At 44.7% G+C, this 19,296-nt stretch overlaps 1 protein-coding gene across 21 annotated transcripts in view; it reads left to right on the top strand.

Annotated features, from left to right (window-relative positions):
- Kalrn (kalirin RhoGEF kinase) overlaps positions 1 to 19,296 on the top strand; it is a 599,822-nt gene that overhangs the window by 366,924 nt on the left and 213,602 nt on the right. For all 21 annotated transcript variants that reach the window (XM_036203323.1, XM_036203328.1, XM_036203326.1 and 18 more), the window contains exons 22-25: positions 2,510 to 2,692; positions 3,905 to 4,023; positions 9,008 to 9,074; positions 9,464 to 9,573. In XM_036203323.1, the coding sequence (XP_036059216.1) occupies positions 2,510 to 2,692; positions 3,905 to 4,023; positions 9,008 to 9,074; positions 9,464 to 9,573 (479 nt within the window). The remainder of the gene's footprint in view (positions 1 to 2,509; positions 2,693 to 3,904; positions 4,024 to 9,007; positions 9,075 to 9,463; positions 9,574 to 19,296) is intronic.

The raw sequence follows: 19,296 nt of genomic DNA, 5'->3' as shown, positions 1-19,296 counted from the left end.
TTGCTTTGCCGTAATGAATCAACTGTTTGCTTAGGTTCTTGGTAAGAAGTTTGGAATACTAATTTGTCAGGGTAAATTCCATTTGTTACTGAGAAAATAGATTACATATAGCCCAGGAACTGAGGAATAGCTTTGATCTTGGGCCAAACTTGCCAAGGAGAATATCAACCTTGTGTTGTTCGGTAACCTCCTATTTCTCTTTCTATGGTGAAGAGCTCACCTTCCAGGTGTCTGGACTGCCCTGGCTGCATCTTGAAGTAACATTAGTGCATTTGTGAATTTCACATTGCTGACATCAATTCTTACGGAGGCGGCAATAACAAGTTCTGATGTGTTCTGTGTAGAGGGACTCGATTGAGGGGGAAGGTCCAGTTACAAGCCACTGCCCCTGCATAAGGAAAACCATCCTCTTGCTCCCATGGTACTCCTTAAGGGTGATCCTAGAGTGATCCTGGCTCACACACTGGCAGGGTCCTTCTGCTGTGCTTCAGCAGCTTCCGGGCATACCTTTAGTGGGACATCTGGGCACCCTGCAAAGCTTAACTCCATGGCTACCAGCTTTCTTGTTGGTAGTAAACAGTTTGGTGGCTGGAGGTGTAGAATCTTCTTGTTTTCCCCTGCTCAGTCCTGGACTTAGCAGCTGAATACGTTCTCTTGTGCTGGAGCTTTCCAGAACACACAGCAGGAGGCTAATATCTGCCAGTTCCCCCTAACCTTTCACCTCAGGGTCACCCTCTGCAGCCGTGCCTGTGGCACCAGCCTTCTTGGTTTGCTTTCCCCCGGTGTCCTACTTAGCAGCTGCCTCATGCACCGCCTCACCAGATGGGAAAGATCCACTGTCTTTTCGACTGAAGCTCTTGCGATTTTTCTGCCTCTGTTTTCTAGATTGCAGCATGGTCCAAAATTTGGACCTCCTTTTCTTAAAAGAACGTTTTCCTTCCAGCATATAATTTAAAGGTTATTTCTTTTTCCTTAAGAGTTCTCAGGCATCTCTCATCAATTTCAGTTGTGAAATTCAAACTCATGCTAAGACATGAGCAAGCGTTTGCCTCACTCATGGCCTCCGTCTCCCTGCCTTACCCAGCAGGCCTTCTCTGCCTCCCATGCGGCTCTGCTTTCATCTCCTCTATTGTAACCCCCTCTGTTCTAACATTCTTCTGACTTGGACTTCCAATTACATGATGCCCCGAGCCGTCAACCGTTCTGTATGAAAATCTTTATTTCTCCATTTGTTTACCCCCCAAGCCCAACCCGCAGCTCTCTGCAGAGGACCGTAGACTGAGGAAACACTGAACAAATTCTTGTTACAAACCAAGTCCACCCAACACACATCAGACTTTTGGACTTTTGCCTGGTTAGCCCTGTAATAGACACCTACTACATTCACCCCTTTATCCCCCTCGAACAGAGACAAAGAGAAAAATCTCACAGTGAAGCAGATAGAAGTCTGCTAGTTAGGTTCATCAAAGCCATGCTGTGTAACCCCTGCCTCGGTACAGCGACAGGCAGGAACTGGGAACAGAGGGTCCAAGGCAAATGCTGCCATCACGTCGATGGTGTCAGTTTGGAACGGCTCTAAAAGCTGAACCTCGAATTTCTGCTTCTGGCTCACGGAGACGTGTCTGTCTCCCCCTGCATACTTCCTAGAGATGTTTTAAAACTCCTGTGAGCCTCAGGTGCGATCATAATGTGCTCTATAAGTCTGGAAAGTCACTATATTCAGATTAGACAATCAATAGCAATGGCTAACATTTCTGTCTTAACTAGTTGTATGAACCTTTTCTGGAGACATGAACAAATGCCTTCTCACCCTGATAAGGCACCAAAGACAGACCGAAGAAACAGTTCCTCTCAATAGGAACGTATGTGAGGGGTTACTTATAGGAGTGTGGGAAACTTATAAGCCACTACATCAGTGAAGGAAATGTCACTGAATCCCAGAAACTATTAACGGCTTATATATCTTTTGGAATTGGCATGGCCTTGAGAGTCCTTCCCACTAATAACCTTTAACTGTCTATAAATCCTTGGGAAGCGCAGGGCCTCAGGAGCCCTGGCCATCTTCCGTGATGGAAGGTCAATAGACCCAATCTTGTGCAGTTCCCCTTTAGGTGATCACAGCTGCTCACAGTCCAAGAAGGTCATGGCCACATCATGCCTGGTAGACAGTGCTCCACAGCACAGGTTCTTACAAGAGTGCCTGTGAGCACTTGCTGTGTTCCAGGCATGTTCTAGGCAGTCGGCACTGTTCGCCCATTAAAGTTCACAGTAACTTTCTGAAGCAGATGCTATTGTGATTTCTATATTGTGGATGGAGAAACTGGTAGGGCATAAGAGGTTTGAATAATTTGGTCTAGGCCACCCAAAAGCTGGGTGACAAAGCTGCCATGCAAACCCAGTTATCAACTGAGAGGTACCTATGGCTGCTGTGCAGAGCAGAGGGGGGTTTGGGGCAGAGGGGCCTGAGAAAGGATGTGATCCAGTAACCTTGGGTCATCTCTTGGGGCAGCAAACGAAAGAGAAGGTGAAGCTTCTGATCCAGCTCGCGGACAGCTTTGTAGAAAAGGGCCACATCCATGCCACAGAGATAAGGAAATGGGTGACCACGGTGGGCAAGCACTATCGAGACTTCTCGCTGAGGATGGGGAAGTACCGGTACTCCCTGGAGAAAGCCCTGGGAGTAAACACGGAGGTGCGTATCAGCTGCTGGCCACCGCAGACCCTTTCTTCTCCTCTCCCTCAGTACCGCTAGCCTCCTCGCCATTAAGGGGGCACCTCCCCGTCATTGAGGGGGCATGTTTCCTGGGCAGCCCTTCTGAGGTGTGGACCCTATGAGCCTTGTGCATTTTTAATAGGTTTGGGGGACTTAACCAACCATTCATCTCAAGCCCCCACTACACATCCCCATGATTAATCTTATATGTACTGCAGAATTGGCTGGCCAGGAGCAAGGCCTATGAATACAAAGCAGGGGAGGGGGTGCTCTGTATAATTAACTGTTGGCTCTGAGGACTAACCCCTTTATTTTGGTCTCATCGGTACTATCATCTAACCAATTATGTTAATGAGCCAATGATTAGAGTCCCTCAGATGAATGTGACTGATTCTCAGGAATAAGGGGCACAGTGTATGTAAAGGTTATCTGACGCTTCAACCAAAAGAAGGTACCAAGTTCCATAAAGCAAAGGAAGACTGACTTTTAATCTCTTTTTCATAATAGAGGGCGGTAACCTATGAATTAAAAGTTAAATCCAGCCTGGCATTCAAGCCTAGGAGTTCTAATTCATGTATCTTTAAACAACCTCATGCTTGGAGATAGAGCAGCCTTGAGTAAAGTGGTTCAAACCATTAAAACTTGAGGTTCATAATGTCTCACTCAGGCAGTGAGGGTTTGGGGGCTTTTTGTTTTGTGGGTCCCATCACACATAATACTAAATGATGGGTGAAGCAAGCAGGGGTGAGCAACTCCAGAGTTCAGTCACTGATGGGGTATTCTGTCCCTGTTTCCATGGGAGACTGCTTGTTTAAATAAGGAACAGCTTCCTTTCTCTTGACAAATGGGAGGTTTTCAGTGTTTTCCTGTATTTCTGTTTCACATTTATTTTATTGATGAAGAACCAATTCTGGCTAATTCGTGTTTAGATTTAACCAGAGGTCTGGAAAACAGATACGTAATATCTGGAGCTACAGACAGTAGCACTACATATTTGGCCAGAACGTCCTATACCTTTTTTACTTGAAAGGCAGAATGATGCTATGAAGAAGGCTTGTGGTTGGGACCTTGTGGGGTCCCCCATTGTGTCACCTTCCACGAGGTTGTTTTTGCCCCTTCCCCCAATTCATTTGAGAGGCCTTCCTAAGGCTTCCCCAAGGGGCCCTGACCCCTGTGACACTTCTCACGCAGGATAACAAGGACCTAGAACTGGACATCATCCCGGCAAGCCTTTCAGATCGTGAGGTGAAGCTCCGGGACGCTAACCACGAGGTCAACGAAGAGAAACGGAAGTCAGCTCGGAAGAAAGAGTAAGTTGTGGGGGATGGGGGTCGGCAGAGGGGGGGGGGGAGGGGGGGTCCCACTGCAGCTAGCAGGCTCTTCCGTGTTTTCCCTGCTACCCATCCTTTGTGACAGCTGGCGAGTCCTCTTGTCTACCTGTAGATGTAGAGATAGACATCGAGGAGATAGGCTCACTAGAGACCTCTCAGCCTCTCCATTCTCTCCTATATCCAAGTGCTCTTCATGTAGCAGGGGCGTCCTTCCCAGGGGGTACCTGCCTCTTGGACCATCAAATTTTGCATCACAGTGTCAGAACTCAACAGTAACCAAACCACTTTACATAACGGAAATCAGACCTAGGAAAGCTAAGCAACTCTCCCCAAATGCCATGATCCATATGTAATAAATAGATCCAGAATTCTGCCTCTTCATCATTGCATATACCATGTTTCCTTCCATTACGTCTCACTAGCTCCACATTTCAAACAGTTTCATGTTGCCCTCTGAATAATGATCAGACTTCTCAGCGTTTCACCATCTGGCCCCACCTAAGTCAGTTTTATTTCAGAGTGCTTCCCAGTTCAAGTGACACACTGTAGACAGATCACTGTCACGGATTTCATTATCGACAAGAATGTTAAATACAGTTGTTCATGCAGCGTTCCCAGCCTAGAACCCTCCTCTTTTGGTTTTGGTTTGGTTTTTCTTTTTCTCTCTTTGTTCGTGTGTGTGTGTGTGTGTGTGTGTGTGTGTGTGTGTGTGTGTGTGTGTCTCAGTGGCTGTGGTTTTATTTGGTTCCCTCTCAACTTTATTGATTTTTTAAAATCCAGCTCATACCATATGCATCCATGAGCTCTCACCTGCATCCTCTGCTGCCCTTGTTCCATCCCTTCCTGAACATCTGTCTATACTTCTTTTACTTACTCTCTGGTCATAGCTCACTAATGAGATTATTATAAACTCTTTGGTGATAAAGAATATTTTATACACTTTTGTATGAACCAATGGTTCCCAGAGGAACAGGGATACCACAGTTGACAGGAGAAGTTTATGGAATATTGTTGTTGGATACGGAAACTTAAACCTTAGTTGAGGGACAAGAAGGTATCCAAGATTACATAACAAATAAACCCTATAGCCGAATGCAGTGACGTATACCTTTCATGCCAGCACTCAGGAGCTTTAGACAGGAAGACTGGCAATTTGAGGGCCAGTCTGAGTTATATAATGAGACTCCATATAAAAAAGAAACTAAGAAGGAAGGGAGGGAGGGAGACAGAGAAAGGAAGGGAGGGAGGGAGACAGAGAAAGAGAGAAAGGAAGGGAGGGAGGGAGGAGAAAGAGAGAGAGAGAGAGAAAAGAAAGAACAAACATACAGTTGATAGCATCAGTTTTCTCGCTTGCATTTTAGGGATGCATTTGGGCCAGAAGAAAATAAGGTGCTATGGAAGGGATTTCAACATCTCTCCTCCCCCACCCCTGCATCTGGTTTATATTTGGATTCCAGTCTTTGCCTGCTGAATATTTTAAATGGAAAGGAATATGTACCTTGACATTGGTCCTGAGAGTGAGTTGTAGAGGTCAGGGGTAAAGTTGATACCTAAGTTTACTCCTCCGTCACAGTTGGCCCATGTGGATAAGAGACAAGTGAAATAGAGGATGCTAAGGGGCAAGCATTGTGGATGAATCTGAAGGTCCCTGAGACTTCCGTATATTGAATCTTATTTTTCTCAGAATAAGAATGGCTAGGGTCGGAATCCATTTAGAGAGCTGGGACCAGTTTATCATTAGATTCCTGCTCCATTCTCCAAGTTCAGCCAGCCCTTTATATTCATGAGTCCCACATCCTCTCATTTGACTAGCCCTGGATTAGAAATATTCAGGGAAAAAATATGTCTATACTGAACATGCACAGACTATTTTCTTGTCATTATTTTCTAAACAGTATAATATAGCAATTATTTGTGTAGCACTTATGCTGTCTTGGGTATTATAAGTAATCTAGAAGTTATTTAAAGTGCTTTGGGGATGTGTGTAAATTGTATGCATATACTATGCCATTTTATAGAAGGAACTTGAACAATTGCAGGTTGGGACACCCACAGAGTTCCTGAATCCCATCCACCGAGGATACATTCTCAGTGAATCTTGACCACAGCTACACAGAACACATTGCCCTTTTGGTCGGTTGGTTAGAGGGTAGTTACTGACCCACATTTCACATTCAGGAATTACAAAGGCCTTGAGCATGTGAAGAAGGAGCTGTGTCAACCTTACAATATCTTGATATTTTACTTTCTTTAAGCTGAGCTTATAAAAATCACTCATATGCAGAGATCATGGGAGGAGCTTTACAAAGAATATTTTATTATATTCTGAGTGAAGCTGGAAAGAAATCAGTATGGGGGGGGTTAAGTAGTTAATTTTATCCAAATGAAAAAGGGATCACAGCTTCTTCCGTAAGACTGGAGGAACAGGCTGGGTGGTGGTGGCGCACACCTTTAATCCCAGCCCTCGGGAGGCAGAGGCAGGTGGATCTCTGTGAGTTTGAGGCCAGCCTGGTCTACAAAGCAAGTTCCAGGAAAGGCACAAAGCTACACAAAGAAACCTTGTCTTGAAAAAACCAAAAAAAAAAAAAAAAAAAAAGACTGGAGGAACAAGAGCTGGTCTGTAAAGTCAGAATGTCCTTCGTGTGAGGTTGCGTTGGTTTGTAGAGCTGCATAACAAAGTGCCAACTTCGCCAACAGAAACATACTTGTCCTGGAAGCCAGAGAGCTGAAACCAAGGAGTGCAAAGGTTCAGTTCTCTCTGCGGGCAGAGAGGAAAAGTTCTGCTCCAGGCCTCTCCCTTCATTTGTTAGTGGAATGTTCAGTCACGTACCATTCCTCCTGAATGTTTATACCTGTGTGCAAATCTCCCCTTCTGTAAGGACTTTGGCCATGTTGGATTGAAACCCACCCTATTCTGTGCTGTAGTGATTATTTCCAAATAAGTCAAGATCTGAGGAGTGGAGAGGTGGGACTTGAACATACTAATTCTGGGGGACACAATTCAAGCCATAACAGAGAAGTCATGGAGAGGATTGTGTTTGGCTGGCCCTCCAGGCTTCTTTCTGGGACAGTGGAGAGAATGGAGGAGTACATTATAAAAAAGGTTAACATGGAGGAAGGAGGTGGAAAACAAGAACAAGAAGAAACAAAAGCCAATGCAAAGACCAAAGATGCCTTCCCAAGGCCAGTTGCGCTCCTTCAGATCCTCCCTGGTTTCATAGCAACCTACCGACCTGACCTCTGAGCATTTCCCAGGATCCTCTGCACCAGGCAGCTTCCTCGCACTGTCTTCCTCAGCCCTTGCGGCAGTCCTGGGTAGTTAGCTGTGTTACAGATAAGAAGTCCCGGGGTCTGGAGAAACAGGTCTTAGTTCTAGTGATTGACAGATTTGTAATTCAGTTCCTGTTTGTCTAACTCCAGTATTCACACACTTTCCCCTCTGCCAACAGAGGAAGAGTAAGAAGAGAGTGGTTAATTGACATCTGCAGAAGTGAAGTCTTCAAATCAGTCCTTTCGTAGAAAGCCACCATTAGAGTGATACATTCCTTTAGGGGGAGCCCATCAGATGAGGATCCCAGGAAAGATCCACACAGGATTTCTGGGCATGTTTTCAAAAGCACACACCTTGGGGATATAGTTTCTCAAATTTTTCACGTGATAGAACACCTAAAAATAGGCATTAGAGTATGAACTATAGGAAAAACTGATACTAAAAATGTAAGATAAATGTTTAAATATATAGTTTGAACTCAATTAGATTATCATATACCAACTAACACGCACTAGTTCTAGTAAAAAAAAAATATGGAGATTAAAAAGTAAAATAGATGCACAGTAATGAAGCCATACATCATCCATGCTCAAGTCCGTTGTTATTTAGGGGTCCAAAGAGGGAGTCCTTTCCTTAAAGATACAGAGTACAGCCAGGTGATGGTAGTGCACACCTTTAGTCTTAGCACTCAGAAGGCAGAGGCGGGAGGATCTCTGAGTTTGAGGCCAGCCTGGTCTACAGAATGAGTTCCAAGATAGCCAGGGCTACACAGAGAAACCCTGTCTTGGTGGGTGGGGGGGGGGGGGGGAGAAAAAGAAAAAGATACAGAGTATAAACTTCTGAAGAACATGAATCACTTAACATTATTAACTATTGAGCATACCAGTTTTTTGTGCATAGATTTATGGTACAAATAAATCTCATTGGAGACACTGCCTAAATACTGAATAGAACCAACCAAGGTCAGAGATCAGCAAACTGTGGCCCACAGGTCAAACTGGATTCACCCTCTGTTTTACATAGTCTGTAATATAAAATAATTCTTACATATACTAACTGGTTGAAGAAATCAAGACTTTTAATGCCCTGGTTTCACTGGAACACACCTGCTCTTATCTCTCTGCTGCTGCTCATATTACAGCAGCTGTGGTGAGCTGTCATACCAGAGACTGAACAGCCCATAAATATAACCTTGTTCTTTACAGAAAACTTTGTAAAGCCCTGAGCTCAGTGTTATGTTGGACATCTCTGCCTGACTTGGAACCTGTTTAATTTGAGTACTGAACTATTTCAGTGTAAGTCTATAAACTACTGAGCAGAGAGCATTCTGGGAGCCATAAGAGAGATGTGGGAGATGGAAGAGACAACCATGATTCAGACTGTTTAACTGCCGGGCTCCAGTGTCAGCAGTAGTACTACATCTTGAGCACATATGCCTGTGCACACAGACGGTCGACAGCGCGTGCACAAATGAGTGGGAAAGCACACAGTAGAACCAGCTGGTCACAGACACGGAGAAGGGATGGAGAGCACATGACCAGGACGAGAGTGACTCGGGAGAGGGAAGAGCTTTCTTGGTGAAGTGGAAAGCAGGAGACTCCAGTGTCACGAGTGCTGGGGTGAGGAAGTGAGGTTGGAAAGGAGGAGGCAATGTGTCTATAAGCAACTGAAAGCCCATTTGTCCCCCTCTAGATTCATTATGGCTGAACTGCTCCAAACCGAGAAGGCGTATGTGAGGGACTTACATGAGTGCTTGGAGGTAAGTCCTGCAGTGATCCGTTTCCAGCTCCGGTGCAGAAGTGCCAACCCCTTGAGAGCAGCCCAGTTCTCTTGCCGTTCTGCTGGAAAGTAAAAAGGCAGTTGGGGAGATCTTCCAGAGTCAAGTGCAAATGCACAGGAGTTTAAAGTGCTTTTGAAAAGAAGCTCTACACTTCTCTCAAGTAGGAGCTAGACCCAGGCCAAAAAAGGGGGAGGAAAGGGAAGTATGTCAGGCACCTCGTTTCAAAGTACAAACCATGACACCAGTTTAAAACACTTTGCCTTTTGAACTCCATCTGCAATCTCAGTTCCCCTCATGCCTGAGGGGCCCCTTTTGTCTCGGTTTCTTGTGGCATGCTTGCCAGTGAGGAATCTGTCACTGTCTTACAGACCTACCTGTGGGAAATGACCAGTGGTGTGGAGGAGATACCACCTGGGATCCTCAATAAAGAGCACATCATCTTTGGCAACATCCAGGAGATCTACGACTTCCATAACAAGTATGTTGGGGGACGGGGGTGGCTTCCATTGAACACACTGAAGGTGCAAATGCCAGGAATCTGGCTGCCCATCAAGTGGATCAAAGCCACTGGTAAGCCTTCTATTTTACCTGACACAGTCTTTCTTACTCGGTCAGTCTTGGAGTGAGTTTCTTGTTCACCCTGTCTCCACAATAGTACAAAATTCTTAGTGGAACAAGAAGTAATCATTCTGCAGTACCCTCTCAGTTCTCACGAGGAGCAGGCAGCATCCTCATTTGCTTAGTTAACATGGTTACCAGAGCATTGAGGCAGCAAGAGTGGCTTTACCCCCAAGAAGGCTGTGGGAAATCCTGCCTTCAGTGTTCACTGGGGACTAGCCATTCTCTATTTGTGGTCTCTCGGGTTCAAATTCCATTCAACTTTTGTCTCAAGCTATTTTCTCCATTCCTGATTATCCCATCATCCTTATCCTCAACCAAATACAAACACACACACACACACACACACACACACACACACACACACACATTTGGTACATCACATTTCTTGATAACTTATAGAAGACATAATCAATCACCACGATGTTTTTGTTGAAGTAGAATTATAGAACACTAAAACCTCACGGCCCGTTTTTCCAGCTCCAAACTTGATATAAGAATCTTTTCTGTTTCATGCCAAACATATTTGCTGTTAGTAGATGGTCAGCAAGAATACTAGTGTGACCAACTGGTAGAAATAACTCAGTTTCTAAAATTCAAGTAGGGAGTCTTGAGATACAGGGGATAAAAATGTGACACTAAGTCCTTGAGCCCTCTCAGAAGCCTGCAGCAGAGAAAGCTGAGTGAGGCTAGTCTTGGGACTTAGTGAGCTGAGACAGAAACTCTGAGGGTAGAAAAGCCAGCTTCTCAAATCCCCAGAAAACCACGTGCATAGGTAGAGAACCACTCTGAGGCAAGACTGGACGACACTGTCCAACACAGTAACCAGAGCGCATGTGCAGCTACTGAACTGCTGAGGACCTCAGTTTGTATTGTTCTTACTTTTAATGCATTTAAAGAGTTAAGAGTGGAAAAAATGGCTGCCATATCGGGCCGTCCCACTCTGGAAAAATGAAACTTCCATACAGCTCTATGCTAAGAATGACCCCCGCCCCAGGCAAGCCAGAGTTGGTGTGAAAGAATCCTGGACTCTGAGAGGGATGGGGAGAAACTGCTGTGATGACATGTCCCTGTCAAGGTAGCAGTTTAGTGCCCACCATATGCTGAGTTTCCTCAGGGCTGGAGGAGCATGTGTTCCACATTTTTAGAGTATTGATTAAAATTCCCACTCTTTTTTTTTTCCATCATAAACATCCTTATTTGCTTTACCCAACAGTCTCTAGACACAGTATTTTGTCTTCATGACAGTCGTTAATAAGACTCTAATAAGACCATTCTTGACCATTGACCCCAAATTCTATCATCTGAGCCCAGCTCAATATCACACCGTCTCCTCCAGGATACCTGAGAAGACATCAGACCAGCAGACGGTAAATCACATCACTTCATTTGTTTGACTGTGGTCTTTGAATGTCATTAACAAAGCCCACAAATACACTAGCTAAATATGGACATCTGGATACCACAGCATGTATGCACTGCCTGTGAACTCTGCTTTTGCAAAATCAAGGAGAAAGAATATTCACTTTAAAATTGAACAGTTAATAACAAAGTATCTAACTCAGTTCTACTTCTTATTCTGATTTCAGGGTGTCACTCTAGCAAGCCATGGTAAATGGTTTTTATACTTCTCTAAATAGCTGTAATTCTACCTATAACTTACAAAATGTAGTTCTAACAAATTCTTTTTAAATTCAAATTAAACCATTTGAAATCTGCACTCTGTGAATGGAGGGAATAAAGACTTTTCCCACCAGCGCGCTGCCAAACATGTTACCTATTCAGAACACTGTAAAGAACCAGGGGAACCTGTTCCCTATGGTGGGATACCTGGCTCAGCCTTGATGCAGCGGGGAGGAGTTTACTCCTCCCTCAATATGCCATGCTTTGTTGACTCCCATGGGAGGCCTTACCCTTTCTGAATGGAGCAGGAGGAGGAGTAGATGGTGGAGGTGGGGGGTAGTGGGGGGAGAGGACAAGGAGTAGGAGAAGAGGAAGGAGGGGAAACTGTGGTTAGTATGTAAAATAAATTTAAAAGAACCAGATGAATGTGAAAACCAGCCTCATTACCTCATGGTTAGATAGTTTCCCCAACTGTAGTAAATTAGAAGCAATAAATATTGTAAAAATCAGGCACCTGAACAAATGGGTAGTTGAGTGAGCAGCATTTTGTAAAGCTTGAGAGAAAGAAGATAATATGGCAGAAAAGGAAAAGACAATAAAAATGTAAGCAGAGGACAGTGGCACATGCCGGTGATCCCAGCACTTGGGAGACTGAAGCAGGGGACCTAGGGCTCCAGGCCAGCCTGGGACATCATCCTGATCAAGGACAGCTCACTGTTTATGCAGAACATCCTGCATCCCGCTGTCCGGTCAGCAAAGCCACTGTAGTGCAGTGTGACATAGTGATTGATATTAGTAATAATGCTGTGTTACTGTACACCTGCATTTAAATTGGGGAACTCTAATGAACTCAGAAGGCTACTGACTAGGAGAAATTAATGTTCTAAATTATCAACAATTTGAAGGAACATCCAAGGGTGTCAGGCTGTGGGCTGGGGTTTTACTGGACTGTGCTTTCTAGTTAAGCCACAGAGGTTTTGATTAGTAGAGAAAATAGAATAATTCTAAAATCTCTAATACATAAAGATAAAATGGTAATTGGCCAAACTTAGAAAATAAAAGGACTATAAGGAGAACCATGGTATTCTTTGTATATCCAATATCTGGTACCATGAGCCCAGTACCACATAAACTTACAGTGGGTGGGTGGGTGGGTGGGTGGGTGGATGGATGGATGGATGGATGGGTGGGTGGATGGATGGATGGATGGATGGATGGGTGGGTGGGTGGATGGGCTGAAAAATAAAATTACATCTTGCAAACTTGAAGCTAATGTCATTCAAGTCATAATTGACTAATTGTTTGTGAACATCTCAGAACAGAGAAAAGCTCCTGTATATGATTTGCCAGCATTACTACCAGAGCCTCCTAGACCAGCAAAATAATGGGGTTTCTAAATGAAGGAGTTTCCCGGGAGCTTCTTCGCAGGAAGACATGCAGTTGCCATAACACCTATTTACTTACTCTCTAGGGACACTGTGCTTGTCTAAAACCATGAGTTTTTTAACTGGAATATGTCAGGGGCTCTGTTTAACTCATTTGTTTATGTTTTCAACGTAGCAGTTCAGTGTTCTGTGTCAGAGAAACATGCCCTCCTTATGGATCGTCTGTAGCCCAGATTATCCACTTATAGTCCAGAGAGTAAGGTAGGTAGGGTAGGAGGAAGGTCTGTGGGAGACTAATCCAGAGAAAGAAATTGACAGTGGTCACTCCCACCTTAGTGACAGAAGTAACTGTGTCACTGGGAAATGGATACCTGGATTACATTTCAGCCAGTTACTCCTGAGCCACCTAAATGGTGTCTCCAAAAAATGGCTACCAAGGTGAGTTGCATGAGTGTTCGAGTGGGTGGGATCTGTCTCAAGAACCTTTGTCTTTGTGGATGTTAAGCAGAGAAATTCTGCTTTCTCTATTTCTCTAAAAGATACGTAGGACTTAGTACCTAAAAGCAGTAGTTCCACCCCAATTAGAAGGTGAAGTGGGGTAAGATCCTGGCCCTCTGCTCTCCACACTGCACTTTACCCCTTCTTAAATGGCTGAATAAAAGGTAATGGCTGTGCTATCTACACAGGACTTACGCCTGTTTTCACTTGCACTTTGCTAAGCTTCCTGGAATGCATAGACAAAAGAGTATATTCTATAAATATATCCTCCAGAGAGTAAAGTTTGGCCTAATCTAAAATTCACAATTAAAAAAACTAATTGTTTTCTCTTTTCCTTGTTAGATATTCAGCTTTAATAAGGACAGCTTTTTGTTAAAATACTTCTCTTTCAGTTAAATTCTAGCTCTGTTTCTTCCTTTTCAGTGATTTGGAAATAGTCATATTCATATGAGTTTGAAAAAAACACTTTTATGCAGTCTGTGCTGTAAGGCCCAGAGGGTCCTCAGAACTATTATGTTTGGCTCCCTTCCATTACAGTAAAATGATTGACACTAGAGAGGAAACAGTGCAATGCCAGTCAGTCAGTCTGTCTGTCTGTCTGTCTGTCTGTCTCTCTCTCTCTCTCTCTCTCTCTCTCTCTCTCTCACACACACACACACACACACACACACTCACACACTCACACTCACACTCACACTCACATACACATGCACTCACTCCCCTCAAGATCAGACCTAGATTTCAGGGAGTTAACAAACGATCTCTTCTATCTTCTCTCTCCTCCCCCACTCCTTAGACATTGTCATGCTTGCCTCCCAGTGCGGCCATCAAATCCAGCCAGTTTAATTCACAGCTAACGATTTAAGGAACATCTCCACCTATTTATTCTTCAACTGTGTCAGCTGGGTCCCACACCTCTAGAGTAATAACCTGGAAAAAAAATCTGTTTTCGTCAAGAGCAAATTTGGGGACCAACAACCAAGGCCAGTAGGCCCTTCCCTTCCCCCATGCACCACACTCCTTCCCTGTGGGCATATCTGAAGGCTATGATTTGGCCAGTCCAGGGTCAGCCAGGAACAGTCAGGGTACACAGCAGGGAGGAGCCCATGATGCCAGAAGAGCTCCTAAGTGCTGGCTTCTGTTTTTAAAAGACAAGATCTCATATGTACCCTGGGATGGTCTAAAAGTCACTATAAAACCAGGCCAGCCTTGAACTCACAGCAAGCCCCCTGCCCCTGCCCTCTGAGGGTTAAAGGTGTGACTGCCATACGTGACCAGGACCATATTTTGAACATTTTCCAAGAGTTTCTTCTTTCGATTGGACCATTTCCCGTTAGGAAATGAAACTGTACCCAGTGGTATATCTAATCCAGACTCTGACCTGTTGTGAGAAGCAGGAAGTTCTGAGAAGGGATGAGGAAGGAAAAAATCAGCTCAAATGAGTGAAGACAGTGATGTTCAACGGAGTCGCCAGACAGGCTTAATGGAGGGCCATTTGAGAACTGAAAGAGATTTTTACAGGTAGAGATGATGAAAAGGAACGATTTGAACTTGTGCCCACCAAGGCAGGGTAACAAAGTCTTAACAGTCAGGACGGGAAAAGAGTTTGTAAGTGAGGTTCAGGCCAGGCCTGGGTTGTGATGGTCAGGGCCGGATGCTGATCCATCTGTTAGGTGCTCACAGGCATGTCTTTGAGACAAGGGGAAAGGAGGTGCCATGTGGAGGTAATCTGAGTCAAAACTGACTGGGAGGGGACACAGGAAAGGAAGGGGTGTGGTAAGATGAAAAAACGAACCAAAATACCTAGACAGTAGAAAGGAGGAGGAAGAGTGAGTGGGAGGATAATAAGGAGGAAAGGAAGGCTTGGGGTGAGGAGAGAGGAAAGGGGGAGAGGGAGCAGAAGGGATGGTGGGGATGGGTGTTGTGAGTGGTAGGTGAGGAGATCGGTTATGAGACATGGAGTGGGCACAATGGGAGCGGAGGGAAAGATGGGGAAGACTGGATTTCTGGGAGAAGTTCTACCTCAGGAGCATACGTAAGCTGTGGTTTTCAAAATGTGTTTTTCATAAGCTAAACAAAAAAAGATAATACATCATACACACACACACACACACACACACACACACACACACACACACACACACACACACACACACACACACATTTGTCTGAATTTGCTTCTGTGTCTTCCCTGTTTTTTGCCACACTTAAGTCGGCTTACTTCTTGAAGCAGAGAGAGCTGACCTACAGCCTTTGGTGAGGCATTGGCTCCCCCCAGTGGACAGGGAGAGGTTGTGCAGCTCTTGCCTGGGGGCAGCCTTGCCTAAAGTGTGCATTTTCAGTGCGCACACAGCCTAAATGCCTGTGGTATTAGCTGTATCCCTTTTACCGGAAATCACAGAGATGCCAAACGGAAAAGTTCAAAAACTTTAATGATAATCTAGTTCTGTCGCCTGGTTTTACAGAAGCTGACACTTCCATTTCTGACCTGCTCCGAGCCACTGGTGGCACGGACGAGAATGCAGGCATCATTTTATTAATATCTGGATATTAGGAGAAAGACTTGTGAGCTTTCCTGGGTCCCAAACCCTCAGTCTAAGGATAACTACCAGCTTAAGCAGATCCTAGAGAAAGGCCGCTGTGATCTTGCTACTGTTACCTGTGCTTTCTGGAAGTTTCCAGCATTGAGGCCGACTGTGCACAGTTAAAGGGCCCAGACAAAGATGCACTCGACTGGATGTGTCACGGTCATGTTCATTTCAATTGTGCTATTTTGTCACTCTCTTGCCTTGTTGCTAAGCAGCGTCTTGCTAAATAACGTTGTACTTTTTTTTACTTTTACCTTGTTTTAACGTTACTTGGTGTAACGTGGGCAAATAAATGACTAATTCATCTAAATCACATGAGTGAGCCACAGTGAAGAAGTATTGGAAAACACATTCAGCAGCAATGCTTGCTTTTGCTGTTTGAGATTGGATGCCGCACCTCCCCGCTCACCCCTCACCCAGACTAAAGTTTCCAGAGTGAAATGAAGAGCAGGCCTAAGAAGCCCAGGCTCAGCCTAGATAACCAGGGGTGCTGACACTGTGGTGAATAAGTCACCTCGTCCCCGTACTTGCCCACTCCTGACTATCCTCCCAGGCTGTCATTCTAATCCCTCCCTTAGCCCCTGCAGCCTGGAGCCTCTGGAATCTAGGCTATGAATCTGCATGGACCTAATGAATCTTTAAGCCTTAGCTCCACCAGTATGAACACAGAAATCTAGCCTGGCTCCACCAGGAAGCAGAGTCCTGGACTCAACTTCAAGGGTTTTTTGGTTGGTTGGTTGGTTGGTTGGTTGGTTGGTTTGGATTGTTTTCGGGGTTTTTTTGTTTGTTTGTTTGTTTGTTTTTTGGTTTTTGTTGTTGTTGTTGATCTTGTTCTTGTTGTTTTGGTTTTTTGAGACAGGGTTTCTCTGTGTAACAGTCTTGGCTGTCCTGGAACTCTCTCTGTAGACCAGGCTGGCCTTGAACTTATGGAGAGCCTCCTGGCTCTGCCTCTCGAGTGCTGGGATTAAAGGTGTGCACCACCATCACCTGCCCTTACCTTCAAGTTTTATGTGTGCTGTTCATTGTTACTCCTTAACCCTATGCACAACCTTCACCATTCCTGGTATTCCAGCAAGTGCACATGTACACCAGGGCTCTAACAACTTCCCCTTGGGATGCACGTATAACCCTGATGTGCTACATCGGGCCTACCCAGTAAGGTTGCAAGCCCTACCAGAGAGGCTTCCCCAGAAGCAGTGAGACTATAATCCAAAATATCAGCGAGAGACTCAGGGTGGTCCTCTTCCCACTGTGCTCCCTGGTAAAACTCAGGGAGAGTTCTATCAATAATGCTAGAGGTGCCATTTCCCAGGATTCCTCCAAAGTCTGCATAATACTTTGTATCATGATCGTTTAAGAGGTGATGGCATTGCTTAGGTTTTGATATGTCTTTAGAAGTTTTAGTCCTTTCTAAAGGAGCCCCGGGCATTCACGCAGAAACATATGCCATTTGCTCTGCTCATTCCCTTCACGGGTTGAAACCCGCAATCTCTGACAGGTGAGGGCCAAGATGTTGCCGCCGAGCAGCCCGGGGAGTGTTCCGCATCTGTGGGAGTGTTGTCAGCTAGTAGGCTGTAATTTAAACACATCTCAGTGAAGGAGGTGGAGTGTTGTTGATCATAGTAACTTAAGCCGTCCTCGTCATGAGCTTCCCATTTTAAAAGTAGTTTCGTATTCCGCTTTCCTGCAGCCATGACACTGAGATCTTAGCGGCTGTCTTCTGCAAACTTCTGGACTGAAGTGTCCAGCACAAGATTTGTTCCACTCCTTAGCCTTTCCTGGTAAGAGGTGATGCAAGACTTGTCAACTGGGAGCACACTGGAATCTAACTGCCCCAGATGTAGTCTGTTAGAATTACCCAGGAAGCATTTCTACACCATGCAGATTCTCAGGTTCAAACTCTAGAGGGCAGTGTAGAGTCAGGTGTGCCCACCTCTAGACAAGTCTGCTGCTCTCTTACCCTGTGCCATGTCCACTTCCTACATCACATCATTGCCATCCTACAGGAAAGAAAGCAAATTAGCCCAGCATTTCCTTAGGTACTAGATCCCCTTGGAATCTGCGAAGATTTTCCCAGGATTGGTTTAGGATAAGGTGGTCAGCTATAGATTTTCAGCAAGGACTTAGTGGGGTATACTCCCAACCAGAAACTTTCCACATACTGGGAAGAGTGAGCTATGTGTGTTTATAGAGATAATGGGTGTATGACTGTTAAGTATCTCTGGCCCTGATCAGCTATTACTTATTTAGTACCTACTATGTGCCAAACAGTGGGTTAGGTTCCTTATCTGCCTAAGCTTATAAAATTCTCCAAACTCCACGAAGTTAACATTTTTAAATGAAGAAAATGAGACTTCAGGAAACTTCTCGTACTTAGGACCACAGGGAGCTCTGATTCTTTAGTGTGCTCTTGGTTGTAGGAGACACAGATAGTGACTCTTGGGAGCATCAGAATGGTAAGCTGATGGCAGCTGCTGTTAAAGCTGTCATCTGGAGGCAGGTGTGGCAGCACATGCCTGTCGTCCCAGCAGAAGGGACAGGCATTCAAGGCCAGCCTTGGCCATCCAGGAACACATGAGACTCTGACTTTGAAAGGGAGGGTGGGGAGGAAGGAATGAAAGCCCATCGTTCAGACCCACATCAAGTCATAAAGATGATTTGGAGAGGGATATCCCTTGCATACCAATCCCAGAAAATAGCTGGATGTCAGAGAATGATGAATGGGTCTGCAATGAGCATCAGTAAACAGACTGCTAAAGAGATCCGATCATTACTCTCCTGCCACATAGCCCTTGGGGACAGCCGTAGAATTTACCGCTTAATCCAGGTATCCATTCTTTTACAAACTTACTAGTACTTGCCCAAAAAGTATACAAGTGTCATGTTTTAGTCATTTCCTCAGACTTCAATCTCTTATAAGGATTCTCAAATATATAACTTCTTCATTCCACAGAAAGATCTTATAGAATCATACCATGCATTTAGTTGAGCAAATATTTTCATTTCCTGAGGTTTTCAAATGAAGCATCTTCCTGTGGGTTTGTTTGTTTGTTTGTTTTGTTTTTTGCTGCTATTTTTCACAAAAAGTATTACTTTCATTAAATTATTAGGACTTTGAATAAAAGAATAGCACTATCTTCATTTTGGGTCAGTTCAATAGCTGTAGTTAACACTGTGTACTTAAAATTAATGTTGAAGTGACCTGGTCAGTTGGTCTTGGTCATACGTCAAGGAAAGGAAAGAACTCTGTGTCACTCTGGGTGGCTCTGCAGCTTCTAGAAAGAAAATACAACTTATACACGGCACGGTGTTGGGGTCCAAAGTAGATGCTGTTTCTTTGGCCACTGGTAAAGATCAGCCTGTACAACAGAGGACTCAGAGTTCAGAGGACTTGAAGCAAGAATATTAGTATTCATATGAAAAATGAGATTCTGAAATCAAGGACCTGGAGGCATCCTGCATTCTGAGTGTGGTATCCTGGGCTCTTGG

The sequence above is a fragment of the Onychomys torridus genome, chromosome 12 (genome assembly GCF_903995425.1).
Source record: "Onychomys torridus chromosome 12, mOncTor1.1, whole genome shotgun sequence".
In the NCBI taxonomy this organism is placed as follows: Eukaryota; Metazoa; Chordata; class Mammalia; order Rodentia; family Cricetidae; genus Onychomys; species Onychomys torridus.
Note: the sequence above shows the minus strand (reverse complement) of the source record. Positions and strands in the feature narration are given on the sequence as shown.